The 27,137-nt window shown below is 34.5% G+C and overlaps 1 protein-coding gene across 3 annotated transcripts in view; it reads left to right on the forward strand.

Moving 5' to 3' along the window:
* The window catches only part of LRP1B (LDL receptor related protein 1B), a 1,911,091-nt gene that overhangs the window by 853,521 nt on the left and 1,030,433 nt on the right, over positions 1-27,137 (forward strand). For all 3 annotated transcript variants that reach the window (XM_017523186.2, XM_037736613.1, XM_037736614.1), the window contains exon 4: positions 26,045-26,164. In XM_017523186.2, the coding sequence (XP_017378675.1) occupies positions 26,045-26,164 (120 nt within the window). The remainder of the gene's footprint in view (positions 1-26,044; positions 26,165-27,137) is intronic.

A 27,137-nucleotide genomic window follows, 5' to 3' on the forward strand; every position in this document is an offset into this window, starting at 1 on the left:
ATCTCTTGACCTCGTGATCCACCCGCCTTGGCCTCCCAAAGTGCTGGGATTACAGGCTTGAGCCACCGCGCCCGGCTCTTTTCTTTAAAAAAAAAAAAAAGCATCTCTCTTTGTGCTCTCACATCCTCAAGGACTTTGCTGTTTCCATTCTCATTTCCCCTGCATGTCTAATCTATGTCAGTTTTCTAATCCTTCAGTAGTTCTTTATTAATCAGGGTAATTTCTAAACTCCATAGCATAGTTTATAAGCTTCTGTAGCCTTTTCCACCCCACACCCCTTTCCTTAAAATTGATGTTCTTGTCAGCCCAAACTTCTCTTAGTTTCCTGATTATATCATGTACTTTCTCAGTTTTGGGCTTCTCTCACATGCTGTTCTTCCTTTTAGATAGATCTTTATTCCTCTCAACCTGATACGTTTCTACTTATCATGTAGGCCTTAGCTTACATGTAATTTACTTCAGGAAATCTTTCAAAACACCACTTCACCCTGTATCTCCTCTACTATAAGACATGTCATTTGATCTTGTAATTACTTATTTACCTGTTTTTATCTCTTATGTCTGAAAATGCCATTAGTCCAGATATCTTACGTATAAACTTGAATAACTGAACAGCGGGTCGTTAAGGAAGCAAGGCACCATCCTAGGCATCTGGATGAAATGAAAGGTAGGCTCTCTGTTATCAAGGACTTTACAGTCTAGGACAGGAGATAAGTACACCAAAAATGATAATATGAAGATATTATCATTTCTACTACTTACCATTTGAACAAGTCTTACACTTTTTCTTTACATGTTTTGCTCATGCTTCTGAGTCTGTCTGGAAACCATGGACACTTCAACAATCATAAATAACATTAATGAAATTTGTCCAACCTACTATAGACCATGATATTCTCTCCTTCTTCTGAGCTTTAATAGCAATTCTAGTACTACCATTCATATGATAATCATGATACAGGCTTGATTATTTATAGGTGTATATAATTATATCCCATTTCTGACTGAGAGCTCCCGGAAGACCAAGATATTACATACCTGCATATGTATATCATTTCCTTTCTCTGAGTTTAGATAGATAGATAGAGGCATACATGTATTCATACATACATACATACAGTCAAGAAATTTGTACAGGCACTATGATATATTTTAGAAAAATAAATCCTACAAACTTAACAAAATTTGTATTTTTAGAAAAGTCACTAGTATTTACCTAGGATCAGGGTAGACTTGGCATTTAGCCAACTTTATCTTATTTGTTTTTCTTCCCAGAAGATTTGTAAAGTTAATGTTCTTATGATCACTTTACAGTTTAGTAACTTGAGACTTGGAAGGATCAAGTGATGGCTTCAGGGTAGCTCACATAGCTAGTAAGTAGCAAACTGGATGTGAAACAGTCAGTCATCAAGCTTATGGGTTTTTGTTTTTGTTTTTGTTTTTGTTTTTGTTTTTTTTGAGATGGATTTTCACTCCTGTTACCCAGGCTGGAGTACGATGGCGCGATCTCGGCTCACTACAACCTCCGCCTCCTGGGTTCAAGCAATTCTCCTGCCTCAGCCTCCCAGGTAGCTGGGACTACAGGCGTGTGCCACCATGCCCAGCTAATTTTTTGTATTTTTAGTAGAGATGGGGTTTCACCATGTTGACCAGGATGGTCTCGATCTCTTGACCTCGTGATCCACCCGCCTTGGCCTCCCAAAGTGCTGGGATTACCTATAGGTATGAGTCACTGCGCCCGGCCCAAGCTTATATTTCTAACTACTATGCTATATTGCTTTGTTAACTCTTGCTTAACTCCTGAGTTGTTTACCACTCAGTTTGTTTAATATATCTTTATTGTTGTATTACAGTATAGAATATGAATGTGAGCAGAATACGGTTATGTAAATGTACTGACTGGTTTCTAGATAACTGGTTTGTTTAACAATATACTGAGTCTCTGCTACTTGAAAAACCTACTTGAGATACTATAATTTCATCAAATTTAAAGACTTTTTATAAGTAAAAATATTAACGTCTTTTAATATTTCATGAAGCATATGTGTTCAAGCACGTGCCTTCCTGGCAAATCTATCTTGTTTTAGAATTAGTGATTGGCATATTTATATAAAACTCATTTAATACTTTTACCAATGTCTCCCTTGTAACTCTTACCCAAAAATTTCACATTCTTTTCTGCAAAGTCTATATTTTAGACAGAATTATGGGCCCAGGTAGGATACCTAAAATCATCACATTTTTGTTACAGTCTTTTTCATGTAATAAGTAAAGCTAATAAAAAGACGTACTAATGTAATAAAAGTCAGCTGCATTCTTTCAATCCAGTGATTGAACTCTATCAATCAAGGTACCCTTTGCTGTCAGAAAAGAAAACAAGAAGGTTTTACGTGGAGGAAAATAAGTCTTAGGGTAAATTAAAGTAAAAAGCTCAATCTATAAAAGAAATATACTTCTAAAATTGGGAATATGAACAAGGACAAGCAAACAGTATTTGATAAGACCTGTCTAGACATTGGTATTTTGAGTATGAATATTGAATAATAAAATTGAAATGAATAATATTATGATAAGATCAGGGAAATTCATGAAAATATAAATCAACGAGAGAGAACAAAAATCTGTGGCAATGTTATTTTAAGGCCTGAATACAAATATGGGCTGGACCTTTATTTGGCAAACTCTCTAATCAGCTAATCACTTTATAATGCCTACTGTGAAAATCACTGATTCTTTTTAGTCTAGTCTCATTGTGGATTAATAAAACCACTTTGTTTTCTTAATAAAATTTACTTTTTATTATAAAGTACTGTATGTTTATTATCAAAATTTAGACAATTTAGGAATGTAAAAAAAATAAAATTTACCAAGTAGTTACTTTCCAAGTAAATCCTTGCTAACACTTCCATTACTGGGACTTTAAACAGGCCAATATTAAGTGTTCTGCATCTGAAATAAGACTATATTAATCTATAATAGAAAATTATTTATTATTAGGTTGGTGCAAAACTAATTGCAGTTTTTGCCATTACTTTTCATAGCAAAAACTGCAATTAGTTTTGCACCAACCTACTAGCTTTTATGTTAATTGTTTCTGATAATTTTTTATTTGCTTGCTTAGTTTCTAACATAGTCTATTATATGTGCTAAATCATATTCACAGATAAGTGTTAGGGACATCAAAAGTCAAATTTAAACTATGAAGTATGAGAAATATCAATTTTCTTTCTGTGTCTTAAGTATTTACACGAAATGAAATAACTGGCCATATGGAAGCTGGAATGTTTGTACTCATTTGTTTACAGTCCTATCTCTTGGGACTATGTGGTCACTTTGGGGAAAAGCAATGTAATTCGGAGCCTATGCATGTATCTCTCTTGAAACTCATTCATAATTTGAAAAATTAACATGAAGTGTTAAGAGGTGGTTCAGATTCCTAAAGTTTCTTTTAAAAATTCTAAAATTGACCATGATTATGCTTTCCTTTACTTAAAATAATTCAACTTGCTTATTTGGGTTTTTGCTACTAAACTCTGTAGTAGCACAAATCTGCTAGTAGAAGGAGAGATAGGGACCCATGGTATCCACAAAGAAAAGTAAATTGCTAATGGAAATTGGTTTTCTATTGACAGTGACTAGCTTGCCTGAGATGTTAACTTTATCTTCAACATTTTTCAAAACAATCTACGGTATTATCCCTCCCCTCCAAAATTTAGTGTTATTCAAGTGACAAATCATAAGTCAGAGCTTGCATATGTTAAGAAGCAAAGGAGTGAATAACATCTTCATTGAGAGGATAGCTTGTTTCAGGCTACAAAAGAAGAAATGAAACATGACAGACATGTAGTTTTCATTCAGCACATATTTACTGACATATTTCACATGTCAGACACTCCTAAGACCCTGGGGTACTGGAGAAATCCAGAACTTTTTCTTGCAATGCTTTCAAGAAATTGTTTTCTAATTTGTAACATGCCACGCAAGCCACTTTTTATTACCCTAAGGACAGATTAAATTGTCCTAGAAGGCAATTAACTCTTTGAATAATCACTTCTACAATACCAATCTTTTGGTACTTTTCCAAGCATCAAAAATCCATAGAACCAAAAGGATTTACTGTAAGACTTGGTGTTAGGATAATTTTGCAAACTGTATTGTGGATTTCTAAAATGCATCCTCCTGAATATATGCCTTGATTTCCCTAAATACTTATTTAGGATGCAACATCATTAAATTTATTATAAACATTATACAATTAGGTGCATGATCAATTCATTTAATCTTTCAACCTTTTTTTTTTTTGCTTCATTTCTGTGGTTTGTATATCTACTATCAAAAAAAAAAACCTGTTAATTTAAAATGTCCTATTATTTACAAAATCAGAGATGTTATAAAGTATGAGAGAATAATTATTCTTGACATAAATTAATGATAATAATTGAATAATTCATCTGTTGGCTAATGTAAAGAACTTTTATATAAGAAAATAGATATGTCTCTCCCTTCCAAGTGTTTTCTTCTAGCGTCCCTCTCAGGCTGTGTATTTTGTATGTGACTGTACAATTAAGAGTAATTGAAGAAATCTCAGTATTAGCCAGAGACAGATAATAGGAAAAGGCAAGAAGTAAAATTAAGGAAAGGGTTTCAACTCAGCTTTCCCTAAGTATTTTGCCCCTAAAAGATAAATAGAATACCAGTTTAGGCAGAAGCCAGCTATTGTTATTCCAGACTGGAATATATGAAATTTTGAAGGCTATATTATTTTCAGCTTCAACATAGCAGGCCTCATGGGTCTCTTTGCTCCTTCTATGCAAAGCATTCCCTAGGTGAGATAAAAATAAGCTAAGGGAAAAAATCACCCTCATCAATTTAGGCATAGTGTTACACTAATCTGCCTTCCATTGATTAGGATTGTAGCCTTAGGAAATTCACTTTGCTCTACTTAGTCAGCAACATGGCCCAATACATGTAGTTAATTAAGTAAGATATTACTTACTTTTAAAATTAAAGGCCAAAGTGACCAGGTATCAAAAGTAGCTTAGTACAAATGAGATCCAAAGCTGCCTTCTGCAGCTGACCTATTTTACCAGGACATGTATCTTTGCAAGGTCCTAGACAAGCATAGAAGCCGGCCTAGAATGAAACAGAAAATCTGGATAATCTCAAGGTGACTCTTCCTGGGCCAGAGCAGGCCTCTTCCTTTCATTACCAGAGGTTGCTCTTACCTCTCCTCAGACCGATTTTCTGAGCCCCAGCCAATTTCTCCTGAAGATTTAATACCTCTCCTTCAGAAACTTTATTATACTTTTTCCTCTACCTTTGTAGAGTACATATGAGTCTAAGAAAGGAAATTTGAGACAACTAGGATTTTGATCAGTTTGACTCATGCTCAAGAATTAAAATCAATTTTCTTGTTGAAGTATTGGGAAGATAAGCCTGAGCTCTTATATGTATTTAAAATAATGATTTCTTATTATTTTCAAGATGTATGGATTTCATTATTCTTACATGTCATTACAACATCCCATAAGCTTATTGTATTTTACTTTGGGATTTTTGAGGGTCTTGTTTTGTTTGCCTTTCAACATGTAAATATAAATAATCTGTCCTTTTGGGCAGCACTTGTGGTTAATATACTACTCTCTTTTTAAATTATCTTTCTATCTGCACCACTTCTAAATAATAATTGGACTGTGTGATCTTCTTTTTGGGTGAGGACATTCACCTCAGGTTCTTTTCCTTGTTGTCATAGGCTAGATCTTCCCAATCTGACCTGTGTGGACCAACAGAAAAAACAAAAGATGATAAACAAAACAGAAAAATAAAAATATACCCCATCCATATATTTTCTGATTATATAATCTACTGTCTTTTATTCCCAAAAGTTACCGTTTTAATCATGGCTTTGCTGTTCAGTTAATCACAGCCTGAACCTATGTTATGAAGTGTTATCTCAACAGTATTCACAATTAAAGCTAAAGCAATTAAAATACCTGGAGAACTTTTCAAAAGAAGATATACATGTGGCCACCAAACATATGAAAAAATGTTCAACATCACTAATCATTAGAGAAATGCAAATAGAAACCACAGTGAGATACCATCTCATATCAGTTAGAATGGCCATTATTAAAAAGTCTAAAAATAACAGATGCTAGCAAGGTTGTGGTAAAAAGGGAATGCTTATACACTGCTGGTGGGAATGTAAATGAGTTTAGCCACTGTGGAAAGCAGGTTGGTGATTTTTCAAAGAACTTAAAACAGAACTACCATTTGATCCAGGAATCCCGTTATTAGGTATATACCTAAAGGAAAATAAATTGTTCTTCCATAAAGACATGTGCATTTACATGTTTATTAGTGCATTATTTGTAATAGCAAAAACATGGAATCAACCTAGATGCCCACCAACAGTAGACTGGATAAAGAATATGTGACACATATACAACATGGAATACTAGCAGCCATAAGAAGAATGAGATTATATCTTTTGCAGCAATATGGTTGGAGCTGGAGGCCATTATCCTAAGCAAACTAACGCAGGAACAGAAAACCAAACACCATGTGTTCTCACTCCTGAATGGGAGCTAAACATTGATACACGTGGACACAAAGAGGGGAACAAAAGACACTGGGGTCTACTTGAAGCTTGAGGGTGGGAAGAGGATGAAGATGGAAAAACTGCCTATCAGGTACTGTGCTTATTTCCTCAGTGTCAACAGAATCTATACACCAAACCCTGTTGAAACTAAAAGTTAAAAATACCTGAAAGTAAAAGTTAAAAAATAAAAAGTTAAAAATTATCAAGCTAAAGAATAATTAAAATAATTTACAGACTATGGTAAGTGCTGTGAAGGAAGTGAGCATAGTTATGTGAAACTACAGACAGGTTGATAGAATTAAATATTAAAATTGTTTTGGAAAGTGGAAATAAAAATTAAAAAAAAAAATACTGTTGGAAGGAAAAAAAAAAAAACAGCTAAAATAAGCCTTTAAAAAAAAAAAAAAAAAAAAAAAGAAAGGATCCAGTAAAATGAATATATTTGTTTGAAGAAATCCCTCAGAAAGCACCCCAAGGGCATGGGAGTTTATTTCTGGATTCTCAAATGGATTCTCAATTCTATTACGCTTATCTATGTGTACCTCCTTATGCCAGTAACACCCTAACTGATTATAGCTTTGTAGTAAGTTTTTCTTCCTTTTTTATTTTTTTGATGGAGTCTCAATCTGTGGCCCAGGCTGGAGTACAGTGGTACAATCTCAGCTCACTGCAACCCACACCTCCTCATTTCAAGAGATTCACCTTCCTCAACCTCCCAAGTAACTGGGTGTACAAGCATGCACTGCCATGCCAAGCTAACTTTTATATTTTTAGTAGAGATGGAGTTTCACCAAGTTGGCCATGAACTCCTGACCTCAGGTGATCCACCCCGACATCTTGGCCTCCAAAAGTGCTAGAATTATAAGCCTGAGCCACCATGCCCAGCATAAGTTTTGAAATGGGTATTCTGCTATTGTTGGGTGGGATGTTGTAAATGTCAGCAAGGCCTAGTTGTTTATAATGTTGTTGAACTTCTGTTCTTTGTTGATCTGCTTAACTGTTCTTGCCAACATTAAAAGTGGGGCTTTGAGGTTTTCAGCTATTATTATTAAATTCTCTATATTTTCCTGCAATTCTGTCAGCTTTTGCTTCATATAATTTGTGCGTCTATATTTTTGGTGCTTATATTTTTATAATTGTTGTATTTTTTTTTCTGATAGATTCAACCTTTCATTGTTGTATAATGTCTTTGTTTCTTTTTTTATTTATAAAGTCTATTTTGTCTAATAATTATATAGCCACTCCAATTTTCGTATAGTTGCTATTTGCATGATACATTTTTTTTCATCCTTTTACTTTCCACCTATTTGTATCTTTGGATCTGAAGTGTGTCTCTTACAGATGGCATATAGTTTGATCTGAGGTTTTTATGCCATCTGATAGTCCTGACTTTGGATTGCATGTTTAATCCATTTATGTTTAATGTAATTATTAATGCCATCAAATTTATGTTTGGTATTTTACCTTTTGTTTTAATATACATGTCTTTTTTTGTATCTCTGTTTCTTCTTTAATGTTTTCTCTTACTTAAGTGAATATTTTGTAGTGTAATATTTCAATTATTTTAATAGTTTATTTCAGCAGGTTTGAGTTGTTTTCTTAGCAGTTACTCTAAGTAATACAGGATGTATCTCAGTTTATCATAATTGACTTCAGATTTATACTATATATATAGAAACATTACTCTTACATCAGGCTATTCTCTCTTCTTGTATGATTACTATTATTGTTATATATATTAAGTCATTATATTATAAACCCAGTAATACATAGCTATAATTATTACCTTCTATAATTTTATGTCTTGTATAGTGGCTGAGAGAAGACAGGTTGGAAAGATTTTTATATTAACCTTCTTTTTAGCAGTTCTGGTTCTCTTTACTGTTTCTGTGGATTACAATCGGATGTCATTTTCTTACTCCAATACAGCATTGCTTTTGCTTTTCTCATTTGTGCTATTATTGGCAAATCTATTACATTTCTATATGTTATAAGCCTGATACAATTGCATACACAATTGTTATATAATTGCTTTATAAATGAACTATGAAATGAGAAATTATGTATTTGTAACATCTTTTATGCTTAGCTATATCATTATCAATCCTGGTACTTCTTTGTTTTTTTTTTCAAATGGTTTCTACTTACTATCTGTAGTTAGTTGTTTTCTGCTGGAAAAATTTCCTTTAGCATTTCTTATAAGCTAACTACTAACAATAAGTTCTCTCAGTTTATTTGAGAATGTCTTTATTTACTCTCATATTTCAAAGAGAGCTTCGGTGGAAATAAAATCCTGGGTTGGCATTTTTTTTTCTTTCAGCACTTTGAATATATTATCCAACTGCCTTTTGACCTCCATAGGTTTCAATAAGGAGTCAGCTGTTATTCATATCGGGGCTTCTTTGTATTTTTTTTTTCCTCTTGCTGCTTTCAAATTTTTTTCTTTGTCTCTGTTCTTCAACATTTTTACTATGTTGTGGATGCCTTTGTGTTTATCCTACTTGGAGATTGTTGATGCTTGGTTGTGTTGATTTTTTAAAATCAAATATAGAAAGTTTTGGTTTTTTAAATGTTATTTGTCTTTTCCCTTCTTTTCCTCTTATTCTTTTGCTGCTCTCATTATGTTTATGTTGGTGTACTTAATGATGTCCCACATTTATCTGAAGCTCTGTTTATTTTTTTATAGCTTTTGTTCCCTGTATCATTCTGATTACATGATATGCCTTCAAGTTTGTAAAGTCTTTCTTCTGTTTGTTAAAATATACTATGAAGGCCAGGCGCGGCGGCTCACACCTATAATCCCAGCACTTCGGGAGGCCGAGGTGGGTGGATTACGAGGTCAAGAGATCAAGACCATACTGGTCAACATAGTGAAACCCCGTCTCTACTAAAAATACAAAGAAAATTAGCTTGGCATGGTGGTGCATGCCTGTAGTCCCAACTACTCTGGAGGCTGAGACAGGAGAATTGCTTGAACCCAGGAGGCGGAGGTTGCGGTGAGCTGAGATTGTGCCATTGCGCTCCAGCCTGGGTAACAAGAGCGAAACTCCATCTCAAAAAAAAAAAAAAAAAAACTCCTCAATTTTTGTTTTGGCTATTTTTCTTTTCAAACCAAGAATTTCCATTTGCTTCATTTTAATAAATTCTAGTTTCTCATTTGTATACTCTTTTTGATGGGACATTGTCTTTATATCTTCATTGACTTCTTTTTAATTTCATTTTACTTCTTTTATTGGGGTAATACACATATAATATACAACTTGCCATTATTGCCAATTTAAATTACATAGTTCAGTGGTATTAAGTACATTTATATTGTTGTGCAACCATCACCATCCATCTTCAGGACTTTTTTATCTTCTCGTACTGAAATTCTCTGTCAATTAAGTAACAGATTCTTGTTTTATGCTTTCCTCTCCCAGTGGCACCCACCATTCTAGTTTGTCTCTATGAATTTTACTATCCTAAGTACCTCGTATAAATAGAATCATACAATATATGTCCTTCTGTGGACAGCTTATTATATTTGTTATAAGGTCTTTTATGTGTATCCATGATGCAACATGTGTCAGAATTTTCTTCTTTGTTAAGCCTGCATAACGTCCCACTTCATGCATATACCATATTTTGTTTATTCATTCATTTGTCAGTAGACATTTGGGTGGTGCATTGGTTCCATTTTTTCTTTGTGAATACCACTCTTATTGACATGGTTTTACAAGTGTCTCTTAGAGATTCTACTTTGAATTCTTTTGGGTAATACCCAGAAGTGGGATTGTGGATCATATCAAAATTTTATCTTTAACTTTTTATGGCACTACCATACTGTTTTCCATAGTGGCTCCACCATTTTATATTTCTACTACCAATGTAGAAGGATTCTAATTCTTCAACATCATCACCAACACTGGTTTTCAATTTTTTTGTTTATTTGTTTAGTTTTGTTTAATAATACCTGTCTTAATGGGTGTGAAATGATATTTCATTACGGTTTTTATTTTTAATTTTCCTAATGATTAGTGATATTGACTATTTTTACATCTGATTATTGGCAATTTGGATATCTTTAGAGAAATGTGAAGTTTTTGCCCATTCTTAAAGTAGGTATTTTTTGTTGTTGACTTGCAGGGGTTCTTTTTATGTTGTAAATATTAATTCTTTATCAGATGTGTAATTTGCAAATATTTTCTCTCATTCTATGGGTTGCTTTTTCATTCTGATCATGTGCCACATGTAAATGTTTGAAATTTTGTGAGTTTAAATTTATTTATTTTTTCTTTTGTTGCTTATGTACTGTTGTCATATCATTTCCCTATTTAAGCATGTTTTCAAAAGTCCTTTGAATGTATGTATAAGAGCTAATTTGAAGTCTTTGTCTGCTAATTTCAACATCTGGGTCCTCTGAAAGGCAGAGTCTGTTACTAACTTTTTTCTTGTATGTGGGTTGCACATTCCTATTTCCTTGAAGGTCTCATAATATGTAGTTGAAAGAGAATTTTATATTATATATTTTAGCAACTCTGAAGATTCTTTCTTTCACAGCAGGGTTTGCTTTTGTTTGCATATTTAATTGTTTATTATCTGAACTGGGCTTTTTCATGACCTCTCAGCCTCTGATGTTCCCCTTAGAGGGTATAACCTTGAGCATGTACACGATTACCCTTTGGTGACAGTGGGTTTAACATGACTCTCTTTGACTGTCTCTTTTTGTGATTTTTCTATTAAGTTGTGTGTCGTTATTGGTATTACACTTAGCAGCTAGCTTGCACTGTCAACTGATTGTTCTATTACTTTTAAAAATGCCCTTTGGCATAAATTGCTCTGTAGTCTTATTCAATAAAATCTTGGCTACTTTTCAGGAGATTTGGAGCTTTGTTCTAAACCTGCAATGGTTCTTCTTAGCTATCTTTTTCTTTCTGGTTTTATCTGACCTGAATTTTAGCTTGTTATTTCCATGAAGCTACCATCTTTGTCCTAATTGTTCACCACCAAAATATTCATTGTTTTTGACAGTGCCCTTAGGCTTCAGCTTCCCCATACTCTGTTACCAATAAAGTTAGTTCCCTTAAGGTGAGCTACCTAGCTGTCTGTCTGTCAAACCTGCATCTCCCTGAGCAAAACATCTGCATCATGTCTCTGAAGCTCAGGACTGGGACAGTGCTTCATTCTTCATAGGGTTACGCCTCTGCTTTACAAGTGTCATGCTGAGTATGAGTGGTTGACTTTGGCCTTCTTGGCTTGCTTCTTTTGGCTTGGAATCACTGTCCTATGAGGATCTGAATGAGGGCAACTGGATCCTAATATATTCTTGATCTGTTCCTGGGATAGAGCATCTATCCCATGAGTGTATTCCTCCTATTTGTCATATGATATTTCTGGGTTTCAGCTGTCTGTTATTCTTTGGTTAGAATTATCTAGTTCAGTCACTTCAGAGAGCAATTCTTCAGTATTCTGCTGCAAGGGTTAAAACAGAAAATCTAGGATGTGTAACTTCTCCTTTCAACCAATAAATACTACAGTTTATGTTCTTATCCAACTTCACTCCCATATCCAGTATTCTCAGGGGTGTTAAGTGCCTTTAATTCCTGAGCATTTCCATTATTTTGGTTTTGTGTTGATTTGCTTCTTGGCCTTCTTCCAAGAGCTTCCATGTTGCACAATTTTATTGAATGACATTCTTGTCAACATTTGTATTAATAGTGTATTAATTAATACACTATTTGTTTATTGCACAATCTTTGTGGTTGGAATATAGCAGCTCTGACCATCATCTCTCTCATTATCTTCAACCTCCATCTTAGATTTTATTGCCTCAGAAATGCAAAGAGCTATGTAGCTAAGTCAGCTAACACTCATTTATTGTGCTTTTGCTTCTAAATTTTTGTTGATATCGTTTGTCTGCTCTAGCTTCCTTCCAAATCCCTTTACGCTTGTGGGTTTGTGCCTTGTATTTTGTATTACCATTTTATTGGGATTTTGGCAAATTGCATAGGTGAAGAGATGTGTTCAATTGCTATGTTTAACATACAGTTGGTAGTTTTTTTTACCTGATATGTGCCAAGCATGGTGTTGGATCTTTGCATTTGTCTTTGTTCATTCTCATTATGTTGAACATGTGGATGCCTTGTCAAAATTTTTATTTCCTCCTATGTCTCAGGCTAATATGGGGACTTAAAATGACTTTTCACTTTTAAAGTACATTTAGTCACCAGTACCTCTAATTTACTAAATATGGAAAAATAAAAATTTTGCTAGCAATGTGGATCCCCTTTTACAAAGGAGGTTACGTCACTCATGTTGCCACACGTCCACTAACCCAATTGCTACTACTACCTCCACCTTATCATATTCCTCTCACATAAGCTATGTAACATAGAAGTTATATGTATATACGCCTTCTTCAACTATATATGCATTTTATTATCCTCCTACCTCAAGGCACAGGGAAATTCCCTTATTGGCTATTCATAGTTTCTGTTGGCAATTGTACTTCACTCAGGTCCTTCTGGTAAATTTGGTTACGTTTTTTCCTCAAGCATAGTTTTTCTCTGGTAGCAACTAAATACATTGAATCAGGCAAAAATCTGATATTGGTTATTTTATTATTAATAACTCTAGTATGTTATCCTTACTGCAAAATCAAATGCAAAACTTTACTACAAGGCATGTAATACCCATAACACCCTGGCTTTGCCAGTCTAATGCGCCTGGTACTCTCACCTTTTTCTCGCCTAGCTCTCTGTACTGGCCATATCTCAGCATTTATGAGATGCTCTAGAAATTATAGAGTACATTTTCACTCCTTATATTTTTAAATATTCATATAAACATATCAAGACATTTGTTAGATCAGAATCTAAAGCTCAGAAAGTTTAGGAAACTAGCCCATAGTTACACCTGTGGTAAGAGATAGCACACATAGAACTATGTCTTCTACTTTAGGGTCTGGAGCACATTTTGAGCTACTATTGTGTCTTAGTTTATTATCTGATGCAAAGAAAACATGAAAATTAAAATCCCTGAATTCCTTTGGTTGTGATTATAATGATAACAACATAATTGCCAATCCACAGCAGGTGTTTATAATGTGCCAAGCTAAGTGCTTCTACCGAATTACTGTGTTTAAATCTCACATTATTTCTATGAAATGTCATTATCCTCATATAATTAGTCTGAAAAGAGAAACTTGCACAAGCATATTTTGATTTGTGTTATCTTCTCATATCTTTTTATAGATTATAATAAAGTAAATATTTTTTCTTTGTAACATATTCCCAGTAATAATTTATATCTAAACATTATAGGTTTTTTTTTTTAGCAAATTTTATCAATGAATAAACCAGTCATTTTTTAATTTTATAATTTGTAAAATAAATTAATCTCTCTTCAGATGTGATTATAGCCTTGTTTTCTGTGTAATGAAATCTACAATAAAATGTTTCTAAAGAAATCAGAATCTAAATTTGCTAAGTTACTAAAAGTTATTATATTTGGAGATTCAAAAGAAACAATTTTTAATGCACTATTCACCAATGAGTTGAGGTGGTTGGGGCTCTTTCTCTGAGTGATTTCTTAACTTACAGGTATAACATAAAATGAGAAAGTCTCTCAGTGATGTGATACACTCTCAGGATTTTTAAAAAATTGTTACTTTAGTTTTTGTTTAATTTATACATTTCAAAGCAAAGCTGGTGGCATACATCAGAATTGTATCACAGAGAAATATGCAAAAACAGCATGAAAATCATAAAAATAAATTGACATTTCCAATCAAGAAGAGAACATGAGGGTGGAAAAAATATGCATATTCTTACTCTCCCTGACACAGAAGTTATGCATATCACTTCCACTCATGTTCTATTAATGAGAACCTGTTCTATAGCCATAACCCGACTAAAAGAGAGGTAGGATGAAGAGTCTCTGGCTGGATGGTCACTTCTCAGAAACAATTCTGCAGCATGTAAGGGAGATCACAAACATTTATTAACAGACAGCTGTATTTACCATACAAACTAAATGTGTTTCAGCAAAGAATTGGTTAAATTACTCATCATTCATAAAATGGAACAATATGCAACTATTAAAAAGGATGGGGAGATATATATGTATTGAGGACACACACATCTCATCACTTTTGAGAGTAAGGGAAAGGCTTTATTGAATGTGTACAGTTTCAGTGAAAGCAATTTTGAGTAGATCTAAAGGAAGAGTTCCTTGGGACATTGCATATAATTCATTACCTGAAGAGAGTTTTTCTAAATGAAAAATCTTCAGGACTTTCAGGAGAGGAAGAACAAATTAAGGAATGATCTCCACAGCAGAGACCTCGAGGCTTTTATGCGTGCAGGGTACAGTTCCAGTGCAGAAGTCCTCAAGGACAGCATGGGGCCTCCACTGGGGTGCCTCGGGCTCCTTCCAGGGCAGCGATTGAAGTGGGTCACGCTACAGTCCAGGAGACAGTCTGGGGTTCTCCTCTTTTCCGGTTGCTTCCTGATGGAATCCAGGGTTTTCAGCAGCTTCCAGGCATCCGAGACTGCAGAGGGCGCCCTGGGTGTGTGTCCTTCCACCTCTGCAGGCGCTTGCACCTCCACCACTAGCTCAGGCTGCTTTGGCAGCGTCTGCGCCTTCTTGAGGTGACTGGAACTGTTTGTGGTTTCAGCCATTGACTCCTATAGACATAGGAGCATTTGTGACCTCTCTCATCTCCGGAAAGGGCTCCATGCCCGGTGGAGGCACAAGTGCAGCAGCCAGAGTGCAGCAGAGCTCCCACAGAGCTGAAGGCCCTGGCAGGAGCAGCGGCTCAGCACAGGCAAGTTATCCAGCGCTCAGACCCAGGGTTGCTCTCGGTGCAGGTCCGGTGGTATGTGGGGCTCTGGACCTGCCTGCCTCCAAGGCAGCTCTTCTAAGGGCTGATGAATGGAACTCGATAGCCTCAGCCTCTCAAGGCTTGACCAGCACAGCCACGTACTTAGTCTAGGAAAAGTGCAAATGGCCTCATTACTTAAAATAAAAACATATACAATCTTTTTTTTTTTTTTTTGACCCCTGAACTTTTTATTGGCCTCCTGCTCCCCAAAGGGCCCCCTGCTTCTGCTGGCTTAACGTCTCAGAACTTTGGTGTCGTTGGTCTCAGACACCACTTTGCCATCCCCTGTCTGGCGGGAGGTGGTCTTTCGGACGGTTTGCATGGAGTTGCTGCTGAACCATATACAACCTTTTATAAACCTCCGACTCGGCTTAGCAGGGCACAGTGGCTCATGCTTGTAATCCTCGTTCTTTGGGAGGCTGAGGCAGGTGGATCACTTGAGTTCAGGAGTTCCAGACCAGCCTGGCCAACATGGTGAAACCCCATCTCTACCAAAAATACAAAAATTAGCCGGGTGTGATGGTGGGCACCCGTGGTCCCAGCTGTTCAGGAGGCTGAGGCAGAGGAATCGCTTGAACCTGGGAGGCAAGGTTGCAGTGAGCCAAGATGGTGCCACTGCACTACAGCCTGGATAACAGAGTAAGATTCTGTCTCAATAAAATAAAATAATAAATAAATAAATAAATAACCCCAACCCAGTTCACAGAATATTTTCTCAGACCACATGGTTGGTCCACAACTTCTACTTTATTATTGCTAACTTATAGAAAATTTTGCTTTTTCTTTTTGAAATCGTTGTAAATTCTTATGAAATATTAATCTGCACAATGAAAATTATGAAGTGACAGAGTTGTCAGTCCCATTTATTAAACTTTTAATATAATTGCTTATTAATACTTATTAATTCTGGTGGGTTTTTTATAGTTTTTAAAACAATTTTCCATGTAGACAGTTGTTGTTTACAAACAGAAACTATTTTACTTATTTCATTTTTTCGAATTTGTGCTTTTTTAAAGGACCTTAATGCACTAGTTACAAACTTCAGTATATTACTGAATATGAATGGTGAGAGAAATTCTCCTACTTCTGTTATGACATGTTCCTGTTTTGAGGACAAAACCATTCAGTTAGGTTGAATCTAATTATATTACCATATTGCCAAGGGTTGTGTTTTAAATAATCAATGGGTATTGTTTTTTATTAAATATTTTTTAGGCATCTATTGAAATAACAGGATATTTTTTCCCCTTACTGTACTGATAGGGTGACCTGCATTCATTGATTCTCAAATGCAAACCCAGCCTGGCACCACCATGATATATTATCCTTTTATATATTGCTGGATTTTAGTTGTTAGTAATTTTGAAGAATTTTGCATCTATATTCATAAGGAATGTTGTTCTTTTTTTTCTTTAATGCATTCGTATGATTTGCAGATTAGAGTAATTCTGGCCTCATAAATTAGTTTAAAAAAATTTTTCTTCCCCTCTGTTTTCTAGAAGGTCATATGCAGGATTAGTTTTATCTCTTCCCTAAACATTTGGTAGACTCTTCAGGGAAGCTACCTGGGCCTAGCATTTTCATTGTGGGAAAGTTTTTAATCACAAATTAAATTCTTCAATATATATAGGGATATTCAGATTATATATTTATTCTTGAGAGAGCTTTGGTAGTTAGTGTCTTTGAAGGACCTTGTCTATTTCATCTAAGTTGTCAATATGGGCATAGAGTTGTTCATAGTTTTTTCATATTATCCTTTGAATCTATAGGGTCTATAGTGATATCCTGTGCTGATGTATATAATTTGATAAATTTCTAATTTGATATTTGTAATTTACTTATTTGTAATTTGCTTCTTTTTAGTTTTCTTTGTTCTGTTTAGTTTAGCAAGGTCATATGATACAAGTTTAACTTATACAAATTAATCATATTTGATTGCTAGCAATGGACAGTAGAAAATTATAGTAAATAATACCATGTAAAATAGCATCAAAGCTATGAGACAGATATAAATTGAACAACATATGTTGAAGAGCTGTATGCTGGGAACTTATGAAAATTGTTTAAAATTGAAATAAATGCATATATACATACCATATTTGTGAATTAGAAGGCTTAGTAGTGTTAAGATGTCAATATTCCCCAAACTATAAATTTGACATAATTCCAATTAATATCCTAGAAGGATTCTTTAGAAACTGCAAATCTAAAGAATAAACTACAAATCTAAAGCTTTAAAATTTCTAGAAGTATAGGCTAAATTCAGTCAGTAATAGATTTCTTGGATAGAACTCTTGAAGTAGGATTTATGAAAGAATATGTTGAGATTTGATTTTATCCAATGTAAAAATTTTTTTCATTGAAATTCTGTTATTTGAAAAGCACTAATAAGAAAATGCAAAGAGAAACTATAGACTAGGAGAAATGATATACACATCACATATCTCATAACAGACTTGTATCCAGAATACATATACACAGTCATACATGCATGCACACACACACACACACACACATTCTCTTTGTCTCTCTTTCAAAGCTCAATAATTAGAAAACAAACAACCTAATAATAGTCGAGAGACGATTGAACAGAATTTCTCTGCAAATATCATATATGACTAGCTAATAAACACCAAAAAAATGAATAATAATTAGAAAATGCAAATTAAAACAATTCTACAATAGGTACCACTACATATGTACTAAACTGACTAAAAGTAAAATTAAATGAAAAGCTGAAAATACCAACTCCTGGTGAGAAGGTGGAAAAGCTGGAAGATTGATATATTGGTGGAAGGATTATAAAGGAATGTAGCCACTTTGAAAAACAATTTGGTAGTTCATTATAAAGTAAAACATTCACCACATAACCCACTGATCCCATATTTATCCAAATAAAATAACAACCTGTATTTACACAAAATCTGTATATAAATATTTGTAGAGACTTTAATGCATACTAACCCCAGAATGGAAACAACTGAAATGTATGTTACTTGTGAGATGAATGAACAAAGTAAGGTATGTTCATACAATGGATTATTACTCAGTCATAATAATAAAAGAAGAACAACCTAATACTAATAATAATATAGATGAATCTGAAATACATTATGCTATATAAAAGATGTCAGACTCAAAATACTAAACACTAGATGATTTCATTTATATGACATACTGGAAAAGAAAATCATTGAGATAGAAAACAATCAGTGATCACCAAACATTGGCAGCAGGGCACTGGGTTGACTGTAGAGGTGCACAGGGGATATTTTGGGATAATGACCCTATTCTATATCTTATGAATGGTATTTGTTAAAAAAAATACACATTTATTAAAACGTGCAGCACTGTACATGAGAAAGAATGAATTTTACTGAAGTTATGGACTTCATTAAAGTACTCAAAATAGAACCAAAATGCAATAACAAAGCATTGCTTCACTTCTCTATCTTCTTGTAAGAGAACACACTGAAAATTTGAGGCCAGCAAGTAGTCTAGCACTAAGCAAAGGATCCTGAAGAAATTGACGTTAGCAGTCATAAGCAACAGCCTAATCTCTGCAAACCAGCTCACACTGCATTTTACTAGACCAAAGAAACAGGGGTAAGAGGATGAATGATGTGACACAAATTATCACCATTCTAAATATGTCAAGCATATGTCCTGCTGACAAGAGGGGACTGTCTGGCATGGTAAGTAGCTATGCCAGCTTTTCAATCCTTAAGCATAAAAAGTGAGTGAAGTTCTTGTTTTTTAATGTACCACATAGGGAAATAATAATTTTTTCCTCATTACTATGGTTCTAGTTGTTGGTTAAAAGGCATTTTTGCATATGCCTAATTTAAGAAGCAATTTTATTACTAAAATTGAGAATGAAATAGCATCCTATTTTGTAAAATGATAGATAACTAATGTATATGGAAAGGTGCTTATACCATTTTGTATTTCCAAAGAATTTCTAAAAGTTCTAATTTACTTTCTTAAACATAACCTGGAAGCCTACAAATAAAACATCACAGCTGTATTCTCACTGTCTAGCTAAGTCCAATACATGATCAATGTGAGTTATTTGACTATAGGTCACAAAGGCAGCAGCATAATGCTATTGACTATGCAATGGTTGATCTGATAGCTATACACACAAGATAGCAAACAGTGGTTCTTTGGCTTAAAGCTATTTATGTAAACAAAATTAATGAGGAAGGAAGACCTGTTGGTCATAACTTGTAATGGTTAGACTAGTTGCCAGCTTCTAATCACCTTTCCCTATTGGCCTGTTTTCACTCTGAGGGAGGTCAGCATGATTTATTTACATGTGTTTCCTAAATCATATACTTTTATACATTTGTGAAAATGTGTCCTAAGTTCCAATGATGTTACAAAGCAAAACAATCACTAAAAGTTATGCAAATTAGTATATTTCATAAAAATTATTGTCCAAATTGTAAATTGGTCCACAGTTACATAGCAAATTCAATGTGGATGTACATTGCTTCAGAGAGTAATATTAATATTTTATAGAAACCAAGAGGTCAATATAGAAAATCTTTATTTCTTGTGATTAGCATTTCTCTATCTGTTGGAGATTTTGCTTTCAGATGAAAAGTTTGAAAGAATTTACCAAACAAACAAATGAAAAACTTCTCCAGGAGACATCAAGAGATGACAAAATAACAACAGAGTCACATAACACCCAAAAATAAAAGCATAAAAGAGAAAACACTTCTACTGTAAAAAGAAACAGCACCAAGTTGCTTATAGTGTATAAAAATTATGACAGGATGATAACAATAGAAATTCTGTTGTACTAAATGGATGATTAAGCTTTAATGATAAAATGATAAAAATAATGATAATAAAAATGGTTACTATGTGTCAGCAATATTTTAAGAACTTTGTATCACTTACCTCATTTAAGCCTCCCAACAACCTTGTGATGTAGTTTCTATTATTATCCCCATTTTAGACATGAGGAAAAGCAGGTAGTAAGAGCTTTAGTCATGTACCCATCATTATTCATATGCAACAAATAACCTTGATATCTCAAGGGCTCGTTACAACGATAATCCAATTTTTCCCTGATATCACAGTCCAGTTGGGTTATCAGTGGTTGGGTTTTTCTAACCGGGTGTCCCAGGTTGTTGGGCTCACTTGCCCCAGGAATGGGGAAAAGGCTCTGGCGGCGTGGTGAGCTTACCGTTTGTATAAATATCACGGACCCAAAGAGTTTAGCAGAAAACAATTTATTAGGCAGAGAGAGAGAGAGGGAGAGAGAGAGAAAGGGAGAGACAGAGGGAGAGAGGGAAAGAGAGAGAGAGAGCGCGCTCCCACGCTGCCGTGGGAAGGGAATTCAAAGGGGATATCTGCACAGGTGGAGAGGGAAAGACAGCTCCCACGTTATTGTGGGAGGGGAGCCCAGAGAGAGAAAGCCCCACAGGTAAGGGGCAGTGGGCTTTTAGCTTTGAAGTTATTCCCGCCCCGTTCATGTTCTTGTCCAATGAGAGGAGTTCTTTTTTAAACTTCCTCTGGAGTGATTGATCTTTGACTTTGATCCCAGATTGATTGCTTGGGCCCACAACAGAGCCCCTCCTTCCAGGGCTTTTGGTGGGCTTTCTGAACAAAGAAACTCGCCTGGAATTTTACCTAGTCCATACGCAGGAAATGTAGATAAAGAACTCTTGGTTCCCTGGTGGGGAGGTGGACGGAGGCATGGCACTGGGAAGCTCTTGCCTTGGAAGCCATGCCCCTGGTGGACTCGGTTTTCCTTAACACAATCCCTCATTCCCATGTGATGTTTCAGGCTCTTTCCATTTTGGGCTTCTGCCATCTCAGTGGGTGATAAGTCTGCCTGATCCCTGGCACCCAGATGGCTGACAAGTGTACAGAGAGTAGGAGACTGTCAGGATGCTGTAAGCATGAGGTCAAGGAGATGCACACACCAGTTCTGTCTGGGTTATATTGGCTAGAAGACACAAATATGGCTTCAACGTAACTGGAAGACAGCTGGGGAATGTCATCTTTTTATTTGCTTAGAAAGAGGAAATAAGATTGATGCACATTTAGCTATTCTCTGCCACATTCACATAGCCTGAAGTTACTAAAACAGTTGGAGGTAAAGTAGTCTTGTTGCAGGGACCAAGGCCTCAACATAATACTCTACTGCTATTCAGAAAGCAAGATATGTGGTGAAAGAAATTTCCATTTTACTATGAATTAATTTTCTTCTTTTAGACTCCCTCTTACTATTTATTAGTGACACAAATTCAGATATCTGTTTCTTGACTAGTACTAAATCAAATGGCTTAGAAGTTTTGATGTCTCAAAGCTGCCCACTGCTTGTAAACTGTCACCTTATACTTGATAGAAAAGGTATGTTCATATTTTGATAATACTCTGTTTTGCAACTTCGATGAGGGACGTATTAGTCCATTCTCACATTGCAATAAAGAACTACCTAAACTGGGTAATTTATAAAGAATAAAGTTTAAATTCGCTCACAATTCTACTCAACAGGAAGCATGACTGAGGAGGCCTCAGGAAACTTACAATCATGGTGGAAGGCAAAGAGGAAGGAGGCACATCTTACATGACAGGAACAGGAAGAAGAGAGAGTACAGGGGGAAGTGCTACACACTTTCAAACAACCAAATCTCATAAGAAATCACTCACCATCATGAGAACAGCAAGGGAAGAATCTGCCCCCATGTCCAATCGTCTCCCACCAGGTCTCTACCCTGACATTGGGGATTACAATTCAACATGAGATTTGGGTGGTGAGACAGAGTCAAATCATGTCAAGTTCATAAAAAATTCCTTAAAACAGGACAAAGTAGATCTGTGTTAGGGGAATCGTCATCAATTAGCTTAGATTTGATTTGTGAAATGACAGCCCCTCTCCTTTGATTAAAAATATAGTTTCATTTTATGATAATGCTGAGGAAGATAGATCAAATGCCATGTTTACATGTCTGTGTTCCCACTTGCATATTTACTTTGCTAAGATACTAGTGGTGTTCCTACTACAGTTTAGGTTCCAAACCAGTGATAATGTTATATAAGCCAATGGCTATGCTTCATGAAAGTCAGTTCAGTGAATACTAATGATTCAAGTACAAAATTTTTTGTTGTCTTCAAATAAGTTTTCTAACAAAATTAATCTGATATGCTTTTAACTATGTTCATAGTCATTACAGCGTTGCATGCTATTAAGCATAAATGCTAAGCAGTTCAAGTAGATAACTACAATAATTAGTATTGCTTTCACGGTCAAGCCAAATTTTAAATTTAAGTGTTCATATTGTTAGTTCTTCATAGTTCTTCACGATCTGTTAGCAGAATCAACATTTACCATTTTACTCAATATCATTTACTGTTTAATCCTCTCCTTGTCATGACTCTGCACATAGACAAATCTTCATGCAGGATAAATCTAATAAACTAAAAGCTAAGTTGACTTTGTATATTTTACTATTTTCAACCAACAGATCTCCCTCTAATGCTGTTTGAGGTCTGGTCTTTCAGATTAATTTTTTCGCCATTTTGTGTTTCTCTTCAACTCTCCAAATCACTAACCCCACCCACCGTCCCTGCCTCTTTTCAGTGTTCACTCTCCATTCTCTGAATATTTCAAGTAGAGTGAGTAGAAAGATGGAATTTGTAGTATTTGGATTTTATATTTTGGATTGACACAGTGAAAAGGTGCATCTGGGCTCCAGGTATTACATGGAAAAGCAATAAATTTGATTCACTGAGTGAATACACCTGCATTAAGGTAGAGACTAAATGAATTAGATCGTATCTCTACCCTCATTCTTTTTATCTTAGAATCTATTTTATGTGAGGAACCTTTCCTGCTTCCTCTTTCTGTTCCAACCCCTAATTACATTCACCTTTGCCTTCACTGCTCCGCTCTAATGCTTTTTAACACCCTCAATCTATCCTATTAGGAAACCTAGTGCACTTTACAGGTTTCAATCATGTTTATTTCTTAATGAATTTAACATTGATTTTCCCTCTTGATTCTATAGACTACTTTTCTTCCTTAGGTTTTGTGAAACTTTCGAGGTTCTTCACCTGTGTACTTGATTATTTCACAGTTTTTCTTGGTGGTAGTTCTTATCACTGCTGTCTTTTCTTCTGTTTGATTTTCACATGAAGAAGTTCTCTGGGTTTTATATTTGTATCCGAATCATTCTTTTTTAAAGGAATGCTTCTTTATTCTTTAGGCTTCAATGACCAACTTTATGCTTGTGACTTCTAAACTGGTATCTCCACTACCAAGTTCTCTTCAAAGATAGACCCAAATTCTCAATTTCTCCTTGGCTATTACATTGCCAATATTTTAAACTAAATGAAATCAAAGACAAACAGTATTTTCTTTCCAAACTTTTAGTGCTTCTGTTATGCTTAGTTCATTTTCTTAGTACTACTCATTTAGGGTCATTATGCTTTTATCACATTTTTGGCCATCTTTCTAAGCAAATACTCATAGTTTTAGTTTATTATTTTGCCATTCCTCATCACTTAGATAGCTTTTCTTGCTTTATTATCTTTTTCTCTACTATTAGGTACTTTTGAACAATACAAGTCAGAATGTGTCACTAATGTCCTTAATAACTAGGAATGTCTCCTGTTGCCTAAACAGAAAATTCTACATTATCTGTGAATTAATTCACCTTGATCTGGCTCCAAACAACAATTCTAGTATCTCTCTCCTTTTTTTTTTTTTTTTTTTTTAACCACGTCAAGCATTATAGGTTAGCAATGCAGCATTAATTGTTGTTGCCTGTATTTCTTGTATGCCTTCAGGCCTTCCTGTTTACTTTCTCATATTGTCCTCTTTATCTGGGCAACATTCTCATTAATTTTGTCTGTCAAAACTCTTATTTTTTAAAGTCCCAACTCCAACTACTTCTACAAGTCTTTCTCAGATATACTCCCACATATCCAGCTTCTAGATGAAACTTTCTCTTTCTAAATCCTACCTCTTGTATTTTTATTTAGCATATGTGTTTTGCTACCATGATTTGTAAATATTGTTTTATATTGTTGTTCTGTCCACCCAATCCCACTTACTTCCACGCTCGTATTGTAAATATTTTGTTTTTTAAAGGAATTTTGCATCTGTGGAACTCTAGCAGAGTGATTAGCATTGACTATGTGCTCGATAAATATTGAATTAAAATAGCATATAGATTCAAGCCAATTTTGGACTGATTCTATCCACATAAAGTGTAGCACTGCTGAAGTGATATCCTTGAGGAGGTGAGAGTGGATGGTATTTATGCATAGGATGTTTGGTGGGAGATTTGATTATGAGTTCAACTAACTGTGAGATCCAAGGGGATGCAGACTATGCAGATGTGAGAAGAAACCGTATAAATCTGGAAAATTCTTCAAAATTCACAGGAGAGAAGGCAGAGTACGTGGCACAGATGTGGGTAGCTAGACATAGTGGCATATAAATCTGGAAAATCTCTTCTGACTGCTTCAGTTTTCTCAAAAAAAGGAGCAAGATCATCATATATAAGTGATTATTAGGAAAGACGTTTGCAGTTTTAAGAAGAGAAGATGTGTGAAATAATTGTATGAGAATGCTGAGCAGTAATTGAACTAAGGAAATACTATAGATAATTGCATTTATAATACAATACCCAATGTTCAGTTTGGAGTGTTTCAGGTGTTCTTTTACATTTTGGACTTTTATTTTTAATTATAATTTGTATTTTATTTCTGTAGCACCAGCTCAACTTGTGGCAAATATCAATGTATTTTATATTCACTTCACTTTAATCATCAAAAGTCTTATTTGCCTACCTGGGGAAAAGAGTAAAAACAACAGGATTGTAGCAATCCATTTATACTCCTATTTTCAGATAGTCATGCTTCTATACAATATTTATCTAGTTTAGCACATCTTATTTCTGTTAGAAATTATTTCTGCAATGAACCCTGTGTTCCTGTCACTTCATCTTTATATCCTGTTTTTATCATATTCAATCCTAATTTGCTCTGAAGGTTTGCTAAATTTTGCTTTAATCATGTCTTTTCTCTAAAATATTTCAGATATAATGAAATATATTATGTTCAGTATTTTTCTAATATTTTTCTACCAATGAAAAATAAAATATTGAAATGAGATATATTCACATTGATTTCTATGAAGGTTACACATGGATTGGTAAATCAAAGCAAGCTCTCAAAAGATAGAAAATCAATTGATGTGTCAGATAGGAAAAGCATAGATGGCAAAATCAGCCACAGAGTTGACATCTTTCCTTTTGAAATAATTTAATTTACCAAAATTTGAAAGGCTTTGTGACTATGAACATAGTAATAGGCTAAAAAGTGGGAGGCCAAACAGATTGATCTCAAATTTTATTTACAACAATTCAAGCAAATGTAAACTAACATATTTTAGATAAATATTTTTTTCTGGACCAATCACATAAAATTTCTTGGAGAACAATCAAGACTGTATTGTAAGGACTGTTCACTGAATAATCATAAACAGTATTTACATGTACAGTTAATTATAGAGAATTATAGAGAATGTATTTGTTTTTTCTCTGCAGAACTTTTATCCAATTGCCAACAGTTGAATTGTCAGTATAAATGTACAATGGTCAGAAATAGTACAAGATGTTACTGTGAGGATGGATTTGAAATAAAAGAAGATGGGAGAAGCTGTAAAGGTAAATAAAACTGTAACTCTATCAAATTTTGTTTATAGATGCTTAGTTAACAGAAATACAAAAAGACAGTTTTGAGCACCTACCATATGCTCCATAGAGTGTTTATGTTAACTTTTCTTTCTTGAGATTTAAAAATTTGCCCCCACACTGAAACATAAACATTATATGTATACATTTATGACAATCAAATTTGAATTCTTTTTTGCAGTAATTTCAAACTTGGGGAATGTCAACAATGAGAAATGTTTGGGTTAACCCTTAACACGTTGATCTAATTATTTTAACTTCCTATGTTTTACAGCTGTTACATAGCTGCAGTCTAGTAGACATGTGTTATTAACTACATTCGATTAATAGTTACTAATCATGTAATATTCTTTATAATTTTTGCATTAGTTATTCTGGCAGCTGGCATTTTACCAATAATAATAATAATATAATAATGAACATAAATATTGATTTTTTCAATATCTGGATTCTTGCTTTTGTGAATACTTTATAGTAAATGTTTATCCTCCAAAACAACTGCCCTCTTCCATACTGAAGAATTTTAGATTATCTTTTTATTCAGTTGACTCCAATTATACACATATTAATATGTATATATAATCTAATGTATCCACAAAGTTATATGCATTGCTTTACGTGATACTTAGAACCTATGTCTATCTCTACATATATTTCTTATCTATAATATAGAGTATGTCTCTCTCTGACTTGTTCCTTCTGTGTGTGTGTGTGTGTGTGTGTGTGTGTGTGTGTGTGTGCAGGGAATAGCTGCATTGCCAGAGCCACTAATAAATAGAATACTTTCCAAAGAAATTAGTACTTTGCTGATTACTTCAAATCTTTTCTCTAATATTATCACTCTATGAAAATAGATAAGAATTATGACTGCCATCAGAGACAGACTTTACCAAATGCGAGCCTTAATTTCATTCAGTATTACTGTAGACTTCGCTCCAAACACTAC

Source organism: Cebus imitator, unplaced genomic scaffold, assembly GCF_001604975.1.
Source record: "Cebus imitator isolate Cc_AM_T3 unplaced genomic scaffold, Cebus_imitator-1.0 Scaffold27, whole genome shotgun sequence".
Lineage (NCBI taxonomy): Eukaryota > Metazoa > Chordata > Mammalia > Primates > Cebidae > Cebus > Cebus imitator.